The 12,761-nt window shown below is 44.8% G+C and overlaps 2 protein-coding genes across 2 annotated transcripts; both read left to right on the top strand.

Moving 5' to 3' along the window:
- Nucleotides 1–1,551: 1,551 nt before the first annotated feature.
- Nucleotides 1,552–2,508, top strand: LOC107292879 (olfactory receptor 11G2-like). The gene has a single exon (XM_015822004.1). It carries the CDS (start codon nucleotides 1,552–1,554, stop codon nucleotides 2,506–2,508), a length of 957 nt encoding a protein of 318 aa, XP_015677490.1.
- Nucleotides 2,509–7,974: 5,466 nt separating this feature from the next.
- On the top strand, nucleotides 7,975–8,928 carry LOC107292878 (olfactory receptor 11G2-like). The gene has a single exon (XM_015822003.1). It carries the CDS (start codon nucleotides 7,975–7,977, stop codon nucleotides 8,926–8,928), a length of 954 nt encoding a protein of 317 aa, XP_015677489.1.
- Nucleotides 8,929–12,761: the final 3,833 nt, after the last annotated feature.

Below are 12,761 nucleotides of genomic sequence, written 5' to 3'. Positions count from 1 at the left end.
CACCCCTCTTAAATGTGGCAAGTTTCATAAATGGGAAATTTGGGAGAAATAAATATTGTGAATTCCTCACTTAATCTAGCTCTCTCCCTGTTCCCTGTTTCCTTGAGCAAAATATAGTAATATCCATCTAGCACTGTGTTCTCTTTCTTCCAGATCTCCTATAAGAAACTAAAATCAAATTTGGAACTAAAGCTTATCAAATATATATCTGGAGAAATGTCGATGGACATTTTCAATCATCCAAGTTGTGGTTGTCCCAAAGGTGCTTTTCCAAAAGGCAACTGGACTTTCTTGTGTGTTTTTTTTAAATGTTTTTCTTCTCATCCAAAAATCTTCTTCAAAGAAAAAAAACCAAGAAAGTCCAGTTGCCTTTTGGAAAAGCACCTTTGGGATATCTCTGGAGAAATTCCAGAGTAGCAAGGCAAGGAGATGAAATGGGGTCAAAACTGTTGCTCCCAGTGTCTCACAAACTCTCATGGTTAATAGTAGGATTTTGCTGTGGTGCATTAGTATGACTAAAGAGATGCATTCATTCACCACAGGGAAAATTGCTAAGTTGTTTGAGGAAATATCTGGAGAGATTCTTTATTCCAGGCAGCTGCTAATCTTTTCTTAACCCACTCTTTGTCTTGTCTCATTCCTCTTTCCAGAACAGTTTCTCATGTGAAACCTGAGATTACATCTCACAGGAGATAAATACCAGACATCTGGGTTGCACTGAAATTAGATTCTCTGCCAATCTGATCTGTAGGAACTTGATGTTCATAGTGCATTGAGTGGAAAGATTCTGACTCATTATCCTGGAAGACTGGACTTCTTTCCTAGGTTTAATTGCTGGTGCTGTCATCCATTGTGTGATGACAGCTCCTTTCTGGAGTTCAGCTTTTCTATCAGCCCACAAAGCTTTATTTCTTCCCCTCTACATCTCCATCTATGAGTCCAGCCTAAGTTGTAATCAAAAGGAGCTTCCTTTGGAAACATCTCCAACCCACACCATGTTGTCCTCCAAGTTTTCTTCGGTCACCTGCTGTGATGTTAAGGGAGGCAGTTCTAAAGCTGCATCTACTGAAATATATCTTCTCCTATGTGTTTCATCTACTAGGCATATGGAACACACTACTCTGGTTATTGATATGATGAAACAGAAGTTGGTACAGAAGTCAAATATTTAGGTCTAGACAACTGTGTGGATGATGTACTCATAGCAATTATTTTTTAATTTGTATGATACTAAATAATAACATTGAAAAGGTTTCAGTGACATAAGAAAGAAAAAGGAGCTTGTATTTTATTATTCAAGTTGATGAATAATCCTTTTGATTTTTCAATGATAGAGTTATTTATAAGGTTCTCTAATCTGCTCTTCATTCTTCAACATTCTTGAAGAGCATTTGCTTAAGGACCCCCTTAGACGAGATAAGCAGTCCCAGAACATTTCCTTCTTGTTGATTTGGTAGTTCTGTACTCTGCCATTTTTAAATCCGTTGTGGAAATAGATATATTTGTGAATTGCTAAGAATATTTTATCCTGATTCTTTTTCCTGATTCCAGATGGAGCCTACCAATGGAACTACAGTCCAGGAATTCATTTTGCTAGGCTTGGAGGACGGGAAGCAAAAACGGTTCTTCCTCCTTATCCTTTTTACTATTGTCTACATAAGCACTTTGGCTGAGAATGCCATTATTATCATGCTGGTGCATGTAGATGCACAATTAGCACAGCTCCCCATGTATAACTTTTTGGGAAACTTCTCCCTGCTGGAGATCTGCTATGTGACCACCACCATGCCCCGTATGCTCTTTGATCTAGCTTCTCCTCAAGGGATCATCTCCTTCCAAGCCTGTTTCATACAGTTTTACCTTTTCTACTCACTTGGTAGCACTGAAGACTTCTTTCTCTCAGCCATGGCCTTGGATCGCTATCTGGCCATCTGCCACCCACTCTATTATCCATTAATTATGTCTCCAAAGAACTGCTCCAAGCTTGTGGCTAGTTGCTGGATGGTTGGCTTTTTGGTATATGCTGTGCCAATAATTTTGATCTCTAGGCTGTCTTTCTGTGGCCCCAATGTCTCTGACCATTTTCTGTGTGATCAAGCCATTCTATCCTTAGCTTGCCCTCCATTTGGAAATACTCTGCGTATCCTTTTTTTCATGAATATTTTCATCATCTTAGGCAACCTAATCTTTGTAACTATTTCCTATGGCGTTATAATTGTCACACTGATCAAATCCTCTAACCAAAGTAGCAGGAAGAAAGCCTTCTCCACCATATCCTTTCACCTCATGGTGGTGACCCTTTTCTATGGTTCTGTGGCAGGAATGTATGTAACTCCAAGTGGAGATGGCCAGTCATGGGTCACTAAAATCGTCACTGTCTTCTTCACTGCCGTTACGCCCTTTCTCAATCCCATGATCTATTGTCTGAGGAACAATCAGATGAAGGAGGCCCTGGACAGGTTGCTGAGAAGGATGGAGGGATGGCTGAGGAAAAACATCACATCGTGACAACAGGAGTGGAAAGGAGAAATCTAATAAACCTTTAATACCAGTGTTGTAAATCCTTTTAGAAAAATCTCATTTTTTTAAAGTAGATTTCAAGTACAAGGAACTTAACCAAGGAAAATATAGGTGTCCTAATTTTCAGGTGATTGATCCAAATTCATATTTACAATCCTATTATTCTCAATTCAAAATGCAACATTAATAGGGCAATAAAGGTAAAGATAATGGTTTCCGCCGTCTGACTCGTCTAGGGGATGGTGCTCATCTCTGTTTCTTAGCTGAGGGAGCCAGTGTTGTCTGAAAACACTTCTCTGACAATGTGGCCCACATCACTATACGCTGGTGCACATGGAATGTTGTTATCTTCCCATCAAAATGGTACCTATTTACCTACTTGCATTTACATGCTTTTGAACAGCTAGGTTGGCAGGAGCTGAGGCAGGGATGGGCGCTTACCCTGTCATGCGGCGCTTGGGTCTTGAACTCAGGCTGCCTTTAAATCTTCAAATAAATTTACGTCTTTAAATAGTGCAATATTTATGGGTTAAATTCTAACTTCTCCATCGTCATACTCTGAGATGTCCAATACATATCCACACACAGGCAAAAGTTTCACTAATCTTATTTTTACGATCATAGAAAAAATATTTTACACTGTTTAAGTCGATCCTTCCTTGATCTACCAAAACAAGACATTCAAGCTTCATAGATCTTTCAAATAACTAATATTGGTATAATTAGCTTCCTTCATCTTTCTATATAGACTTTCCATACAGGTAATTACTACAGATACTGTGTTTCCCTGAAAGTTAGACCCAGCCCGATAGTAAGCCCTAGCTTGATTTTTGGGGGTGGGCCTACTATAAGCCCTACTCCAAAAGTAAGCCCTAGTTTGGGGGTGAGGTGCACCCCTAAAAATTAAGCTAGGGTGGGGGTAGGGGGGGTGAAGCTGCCCCACGCACCCCGCACCCACTTACCTTACCGGTAGGACCACCACAACCAGGCCTCCCTCACCCTAACACCTGTCACGCCGCTACTTGACTTCGTCTGAGGTCGCTTGCCACTACTTGTGGCCAGACGCCATGTGGCACATTGCAACGTTGAAGCTCCTCCTGGAAGGATGCCACATGGCACTTTGGACTGTTTCCGCTGCTCGTGTGCTTTAGGCCGCTTCTGCTGCTTGCATGCTTCAAGCCACTTGCACACTTCAATCAGGAGACCATGTGACGCTTTGGGCCGTTTCCGCTGCAGAAACGGCCCAAAGAGTCATGCAGCGTTCTGCTGGGAGGAGCAGAAATGGCATAAAGCACCATGAGGCGTCCTGCTGGGAGGAGCAGAAAGGGCGCAAAGCACCATATGGCGTCCTGCTGGGAGGAGCAGAAAGGGCACAAAGCACCATGCAGCATCCTGCTGGGAGGAGCAGCAATAGTGCAATGTGCCACATGGTGTCCGGCCACAAGTGGTGGCAAGCGGTTGCAGAAGTCAAGCAGCGGGGTGACAGGTGCCGGGTGTGGGAGGCCTGGCTGTGGTGGTCCTAAGTTAAGACATTCTCTGAAATTAAGACCTAGTGCCTCTTTTGGAGGCAAAAAAAAAATATAAGACCGGGTCTTAATTTCGGGGAAACATGGTAATTCTTCCCCCTTCAAAACCTCCAACTACTATGAAGCACCTTCTGACAAGCAAACTTAAAAGAGGAAGCCAGATTCATTTAACCACCATGTTACTGACCATACTGTGCCATTCTATTTGCACTTTATCTTCCACTAGGTCAGGGGTAGGCAACCTCGGCTCTTTTATGACTCGTGGACTTCAACTCCCAGAATTCCTGAGCCAGCATGGCTGGCTCAGGAATTCTGGGAGTTGAAGTCCACGAGTCATAAAAGAGCCAAGGTTGCCTACCCCTGCACTAGGTGTTATGCTGTAATATGAGGGCAAGAAGATGACAGTTCAGCCAGTCAAAAATGAATATACAAATCAGTAAAATAAGATAAAGTCTTTGAATAAAACTTTTGCAAGAAGCGCTTAGTTTAATGGTCAAGAGCTGGTTAAGAGAACTATCTTTCTTTCTGTTCATGGAAATACTGTCAATTTTGGTAACCCCCTTCTCCACTTGGAATATACCAACTGATCTTTCATAGTGAAGAGTGAATCCAGGGTCAGTTTCCTCACCAGGCAAAATAATCCCCTGCCAATTCAAATGTCACAGAATCTCCTTTTCTGGATTTATAATAATAATAATAATGATAAAGTTGGAAGAGACCTTGGAGGTCATCTAGTCCAACCCCCTGGTCAGGCAGGAAACCCTATACCATTTCGGACAAATGGCTGTCCAGTTTCTTCTTAAAAACTTCCAGTGTTGGAGCATTCACCGCTTCTGGAGGCAGGTTGTTCCACTGGTTAATTGTTCTAACTGTCAGGAAGTTTCTCCTTAGTTCTAGGTTGCTTCTCTCTTTGGTTAGTTTCCACCTGTTGCTCCTTGTCCTGCCTTCAGGCGCCTTGGAGAATAGCTTGACTCCCTCTTCTTTATGGCAGCCCCTGAGATATTGGAACACTGCTATCATGTCCCCCCTCGTCCTTACATCGTGGTGACCAAAACTGGATGCAGTATTCCAAGTGTGGCCTTACCAAGGCATTGTAGAGTGGTGTTAATACTTCGCGTGATCTTGATTCTATCCCTCTGTTAATGCAGCCTAGCACTGTGTTGGCCTTTTTGGCAGTTGCAGCACACTGCTGGCTCATATTTAAGTGATTGTCCATTAGGACTCCAAGATCCCTCTCACAGTTACTACTATTGAGCAAGGTACCCCTATACTCTACCTGTGCATTTGGTTTTTCTTGCCTAAATGTAGAACCTTACTTTTTTCACCATTGAATTTCATTTTCTTAGATAGCGCCCAGTGTTCAAGTCTGATTTGAATAGTATGATTAGTTTATCTCATAAACTCATGAGTTTAATTCCACTGACATCATTTAACACCAGCCTAGGGAATTCCTGTTCCTGAAAATCTCCAAAATGTATCCAGGGCATTCACCTTGACAACTGCTCTGGACTTCATCCAGCACCTTCTGTATTCTTTATAATGCTTTACTGGATAAGGAGTGTTCAACTGATGTTGCTAGTAGATGGTATAAATGAAGATAGTGGCTTTATTCTTGAACACAAACAGGCCTGTTCACATCAATATTTTGGTCCATGTTGGATAACATGCTCATGCTTAATGCAAAAAGGACTTGTTCTTTGCCAGTAGAGACCAATCAGGATCTTCTGGTGGCATAGCACTTAAAATATATATATATATCGGGTGGCTTCTAATGATTTTTGACTATACTTCTAGCAATTCAAAATTTCAATCACAATTGAGCTCATTTTAATTGACCAGTTTATCCAAGCCAGTCTCAGCCTGATCCCTGTCCTCTGAGTCAAAGAGTGGAGCTAATGGTAAGTGATCATTATTGGCCTGGAGAGGAAGCAGCATTAATATTTACTAGAGGCTTTCAAAGTCTTTGAGAAATAGCTATGTATGGATCCAGCAACAAAAGTTTATCAAAAGGAGCTGTTGAATAAGAGAATGGTGCTGAAATTCTACATGTAAATTCTTGGTCTGGGTCATTTGGTCTCTCCTATCAGTAAAATCTCTACCTAAGAGGTGCTAAGCCACTAGCTACATGGTTTTTAGTTTACCTGTGCTACTTCCAGACCATAGATTTTTAATCCACTAGGTGAGAGAGAGGTTTTTATCAGCAATGTATTGCAGAACTTGACCACCTCTCTTGAAAGTGTCAGGTTTATTGAATGATGCTTGCAATTTGGGAAAAAAAATGAATGCTGGGAGCTTCCTATTTAATCTAACACTTTCCCTGTTTCTGGTTTCATTGAGCAAAATTGAATTATAGCCATCTACTGTACTATTAGGTGCCCGTTCCTCCAGATCTCCTATAAGAAAATTCAATTAGATCGGAAGCTAGATCTGATCAAGTATATCTGGGGACATACAGTATCCTTATAACCAGAGAAACTCCATGATACCCAGATAAGGAGATAGAGTGGTGATGGTGCTGATGCTGAAATTCTACATCTAAATTCCTGAGCTGGGTCATTTGATCTGTCCATTGGTAAAGTGCCACCCCCACAGTCTCACAAACTTTTATTGTTTAATAGATAACATAGAATTCTGCCCTGGGGCACTAATGTGGCTGAAGAGACTCACTTTAAATTTGACTACTGTACTGGCAGATTTACTAAATAACTCAGGGTCATAAGGGGAAAGATTTTGACTTGGGGCAGTTGCTTATCTTTTCTTGACCCTCTCTTGTTCTTGCCTCATTCCTCTTTCCAAGACAGCCTCTCAGATCAAGCCTGAGCTTACAGCCCATAAAGCACAAGCTGTGAGATGCCCCATTTTAATTTCTCTGTTCCTGTTGATGTTCATAGTGCTTCAAACATGCTTTTCTCTGTCTCAGCACCTCTGGAGTTTTCTATGGAGTCTAAATGCAGGTGATCTTTCTTCTTACATTGTGGCACCTCCTTCCTGAGATTTAGTTCTTTTGTCTTCCCCCCACATTATCTTTGAGTTCAGCTTCAGTTGAAATCAAAGGAGCATCCCTATCAGCAATTTGAATTCACGCCCTTTTATCATCCATGTTTGGCTCTGTTGCTTGTTACAGGGCAATTCTAGGTCTGTATCTATATGGGAAGAAGACACAACCTGCAATAACCAAAGGAAGACCCACCACCAAGACAATGGTGAGATAAAAGAAGTCTGAGGGGGAAAGTAGAAATGTAATTTGAGAAAGTGACCCAGACAAGACCCTGATGAAGATAAGGAGAAGGAAGACATTCAGGATTGCAAGTTTATATTACTATAACTTTAGAATGAAATTAGTATTAATATTCATAGTTTTGGTTTCCCTGTATAACCCACTTTGAAGAGGTAACCGTATTTATCATCTCTTGTTTCATCTATATTTTATGCTATGTGAAATATTTTGCTTTGGCTATTGATGGGATGTGTTTCAGTGCTCAGAATTATGCAGTATTGCATAACTCTGAGTTCAAATATTTAGGTCAAGAAAGTTGTGAGAATGATGTACCTATAGCAGTTATTGTCATGTTTCTATGATACTCTAGTAATAATCTTAAAAGGAATTCAGTTGAAGAAGACACTGCCAACAATGAGTTTATTTTTCATTTTTCACATTGATACATGATATCCTGTGAAAGGATCCCTCTCTAATCTGTTGTCCATACTCCATCATTCTTGAAAAGTTCTTATTCAAGGGTAGCCTCAGAGAGGAGATGAGCAGGATCAGAACAATCCGTTCATAATCAGTTGGCACTTAAATCAAATAAATTAAATCGTCAATTCCGGCTGTTCCATATTTAAGAATGTTTAGATCATGGATAGAAACATTTGCGAATAGTACTTCTTTAACAGTGTAGAACTTTGCTTTCTTTCTATTTGATTCCAGATGGATCTGGCCAATGAGACCACAGTCCAGGAATTCATTTTACTGGGTTTGGAGAGTGGGCAGCAATGGCGATTCTACCTACTTATCCTTTTTAGTTTTACTTACATAATAACTTTGATTGAAAACACCACTATTATCACTCTGGTACATGTAGATGACCACTTATCTCAGCTGCCCATGTACATCCTCTTGGGAAATTTCTCCTGGTTGGAAATGTGCTATGTGACCACAACCATGCCCCACATGATCTTTGATCTGGCTTCTCCTCAAGGGATCATCTCTTTCCAAGACTGTTTCCTTCAGTTCTACGTTTTCTTCTCATTTGGCAGCACTGAATGCTTCTTCCTTTCAGCCATGGCCTTGGATCGCTATTTAGCCATTTGCCATCCATTCCGCTACCCAACAATTATGTCTACAAGAAACTGTTCCAAGCTTGTAGCTGGTTGCTGGATTGCTGGGTTCTTGACCTATGCTGTCCCAGTGACTTTGATCTCCAGGTTGTCCTTCTGTGGCTCCAATATCATTGACAACTTTGTGTGTGATCAAGGACTCCTATCCCTGGCTTGCCCGCCTTTTAAAAATGTTTCTTTCATCAGCCAGGTTTCCATGAATATTTTGATTATATTGGGTAACTTTGTCTTTGTCACTATTTCCTATGGCATTATAATCATCACAGTGATCAAATCCTCTAACCAACACAGCAGGAAGAAAGCCTTCTCCACTATATCCTTCCATCTGGTGGTGGTGATCCTTTTCTACGGTTCTGTGGCAGGGATGTATGTCGCTCCAAGTGGAGATGGTCAGTCACATCTCACTAAAATAGTCACTGTCTTCTACACTGCCGTTACGCCCTTTCTCAACCCCATGATCTACTGCCTGAGGAACGATCAGGTGAAGGAGGCTCTGGGCAGGTTTCTGAGAAGGATGCAGCAAAGGCTGAGAGAGAAAAAATGATGTATGTAAAATGGTTGAGAATGAGAAAACGAATCAGCAAATTGTATAATATTTATGATGGACTTCCCCCCCCCCTTATTTGTGTTTTTAAATAGCCTAAAAGCTGAATAATTAAATAGATTTGATTCAATTCCGTTAGATTAGAATGGAATGAACTGGATTGGATTGGAGTGGAGTGGATGAAAAAATATAAAGAAAAAAATTTCTCTCACAAGTTTTACACCTGCTAACCTCATAGTCCAAAATAAATCACGAATACTTTTGGCAAATACATAAGAGAATAAAGAAGACCACTTCTGCTTCTTGAAATATTAAGTATATAATTTCATTTTTAACTGTTCCTCCCATTTCAGCATTGTTCTGGCTGGTCTGTTCATTGAAACAACCTAGTGAAATAAAAATGCAATATCTAACATTATAAATGAAAGAGATTGTCTACTCTTTTGCATGGCAGGATGAATCATACTGTATGGCTGTCCTGGTAGGCAACAATTGTGCATGTGTACATATATGGATGTTTGTCTCTAAACCATGACAGTTTCACATCAGCATCTCTGACACGTGTCCACATCTGTTTGCCACTGAATTTTTAAAAGCCCATGAAATTATCTTTTAACATAAGTGATCTCCTGAGTGCTGTGGAACTAGATGAATGAGACTTTGAGCAGGCCTCCCTAATTCCATTATGTTTGGTTGAATTTAAGAAGAGGGGAAAGGAGACCTCCTAGTAATATCTAAATAAGTAGGAGGCCAAAGTTGAAAGGGGAATAGATGCTCCACTGTGATAATGCTCCACTGTGGAAGTGCAATTCCACAAACATTCAAGCTGTGATGGCGGACCTACTGGGGTTGGCTCCGTAACTCCGTGGAGTCCTCGGCGGAGATGGGGAGCCTCCAGAGGGTCAGGGGTGCTCGGCGACCCTGAATTCGGGGAGCGAAGGCTGGCAGCTTGCCACGCGGCCACCTGGTTGCTGGGTGGAGCTACGGGCGGAGTGGAGGTCCCGGCTCGGTGAGATCTTGGCGCGGCGGGGAATGCGGCCTAGCGGCCTTGCGGCCCAGCGGCCCAGGCGGGGGATGCGGCCCAGCGGCACAGCGGCACAGCGGTACAGCGGCCCGGACGGCACACCGGCTTAGCGGCCCGGACGGCACACCGGCACAGCGGCNGCCTCTCAGAGTTACCAAGGTAAGAGAGGCGGGCCTTTCAATTTTATAAATAAATTATAAATAAAATATCATTGCCCTTGCCTTGGGGTAAAGTGGATGGCCTATCAATTTTATAAATAAATTATAAATAAATAAAATGACGTTGCTGCCATTAAACTTAAGACTGGAGGCCTACATATTTTATAAATACAAATGGCACTGTTGCCGTTACTGAAACTTGATGGGATGCTTGCAACGAACGGCTAGAAGGATTTCAACTGTTCAGAAGAAACATTCAATTTTGCAGCTACTAAGATTGTTGGACGAGCAGGCACAAAAACAGCCGGGGAAGTGATTGAAGCTTTGGAAACAGTCAACAAGAATGTTGATTTACCACCAGCCTATCAAGTATTGAGAGGGAGAAAAGAAAACTACTCAAAGCCATCAATGTACCTCAAGCAAAATCTAAACTGTTTCATACAACAGGCACGACAAACACCACACACAGAACATCACAATCTCTGAGCGAGGTTTCCCTGAAGATTGGCTCCAGCACAAATCCAAAAGCTCAGAAGATAAAACCTTCTGGCCCCGGGGACCCACCCAGATTAGACGCTGCAACATTATCCTGGGGACACGGAGGTTTGCCTTCCTTCACGAGAGTAAATCGTATTCCAAATCAAACCCAGTCCAATCTAGCCTGCTGGAGCTAATCAATCAATTCCATAACTTCCCCTTGGAAGAAAGCGAGCAGACATCTTGAGAAGGGACATCATCCAGTGCACAAAATTATAGCAAAATGTAGACCAGGCTTTTCATAAAAAAAAAAAAAAAAGCATGCGTTGGTGGCAGGAGACTCACTACTCAGAGGAACTGAACCAACTATCTGTAGACCGGACAATCAATCGAGGGAGGTTTCCCGTCTCCCAAAAGCAAAGATTAGAGATGTGACTGAGTGGCTTACTCAAACAATTTAAGTCCACAGATTATTACAGAGAAGAGAAGACTGTTGCATATGCTAATGATGGCGGACCTACTGGGTTTGGCTCGGTAACTCCGCGGAGTCCTCGGCGGAGATGGGGAGCCTCCAGAGGGTCGGGGGTGCTTGGCGACCCTGAATTCGGGGAGCGGAGAAGGCTGGCAGCTTGCCGCGCGGCCACCTGGTTGCTGGGTGGAGCTACGGGCGGAGTGGAGGTCCCGGCTCGGCGAGATCTTGGCGCGGCGGGGAATGCGGCCTAGCGGCCTTGCGGCCCAGCGGCCCAGGCGGGGGATGCGGCACAGCGGCACAGCGGCACAGCGGTACAGCGGCCCGAACGGCACACCGGCTTAGCGGCCCGGACGGCACACCGGCACAGCGGCCCGGGCGGTACAGCGGCCCGGGTGAAGGACAAGGCCCAGCGGGAGACGTGGCTCAGCGGGGGAGGTAGCCCGTCGGCCTGGTGGTCCGGTCTAGCAGCCCAGGCGAAGGATGCGGCCTGGCGGCCCGGCCTAGCGGCCCGGGTGAAGGACGTGGCCCGGCGGCCCGGCCTAGTGGCCCGGGCGGAGGCTGCGGCCCAAAGGAGGAGCTGGCCCGAGGGACGCGGCCTGGCGGAGGACCCAGGCGCCGACGGGGGGTCTGCCCCGAAGGGCTCGGCCTGGTGGAGGATCGGGGCCCGGTGGAGTGTGCCCGGGCTCGGCGGTGAGTGCCCGACGAGCGTGAACGCCTGGGCCCGCGCCTCATGGAGGCTGAGGGCCGGGGGAGGGCTGTTTTTGGTCTGAGGCCCTCCAGTAGAAGATCCTGCGGCCGGCCTCTGTGGAGATGGTGGGGGCCCGGCGTGGACTTGGAGGTTCGTGTGGTTGGGGCCCGGCTGACTTTGACTTTGCCATTCCCCCCCCTATGGGGGACAACGAGAACAACAAATGGTTGCTGCTACCTTCTCTTTATCCATCTCAGGCCCCTGACCAAGATAACCATCATGAGGTCTTTCCCCCCACCCTTACTCTGCTGCTGGACTTCCTGTTGTGAACCGGACTGTATTCCAGGAAGGAACTGCTGGCCCTGCACGATTCCCCCATCGCGCAGGCATGGCCCAATACCATCCCAAGGGCCTGCCTCGATGAAGGGGTGTGGAACCCCGAGAGGTGGTATACAGCAAGTGGGGAACTAAAGAGAAAAAAATTGAGAGTCTTCTTAGAGGGGTGTTTTATTAAATTTTTAGGGGGTTTGGGGTTGGCCCGAGGGGACTTGGGGGAGCCCTCTCTGAGGCCAAGGCCAGTCCAGTCCGAGGGGCGCGGAACGGTGAGGGAGGAGACTGGGGGGTTAATAGAGGGTGGTGTGATTAGTACGGTCAGTGGGAGGGGCAGATATGGCGGGAGCAGAGGACCATATCGGGTTTTGGGAGCATGCACACGCTGCTTACAAGCTTGTGGGTGCTCCGATCCTCAGGGCTCAACTCGGCTTCCAGGGACTTCAGATCCTCGGGCCCGGGATCATCGGCTGATGTTATGCAATGCCAGGTCCGTGGTAAATAAGGCCCCCCTCATTCAGGAGCTTATTCAAGAGGGGGGAGCGGACCTGGCAGGTATCACCGAGACCTGGCTGGGCATGGAAGGGGGAGTTCCCCTTGTTGATCTATGCCCGCCGGGTTTCCAGGCATTCCATCAACCGAGGGCCCGGGGTAGGGGCGGTGGGGTAGCGGTCATTATAAGGG

Source organism: Protobothrops mucrosquamatus, unplaced genomic scaffold (assembly GCF_001527695.2).
Source record: "Protobothrops mucrosquamatus isolate PMUCROS unplaced genomic scaffold, P.Mucros_1.0 scaffold1441, whole genome shotgun sequence".
NCBI lineage: Eukaryota > Metazoa > Chordata > Lepidosauria > Squamata > Viperidae > Protobothrops > Protobothrops mucrosquamatus.
The sequence above is the reverse complement of the archived record's forward strand: the minus strand, read 5'-3'. Positions and strand labels throughout refer to the sequence as shown.

Bases quoted from the DNA above. Each gene is read 5' to 3' on its own strand.
- LOC107292878 (XM_015822003.1), top strand. From the start codon at position 7,975: ATGGATCTGGCCAATGAGACCACAGTCCAGGAATTCATTTTACTGGGT.
- LOC107292879 (XM_015822004.1), top strand. From the start codon at position 1,552: ATGGAGCCTACCAATGGAACTACAGTCCAGGAATTCATTTTGCTAGGC.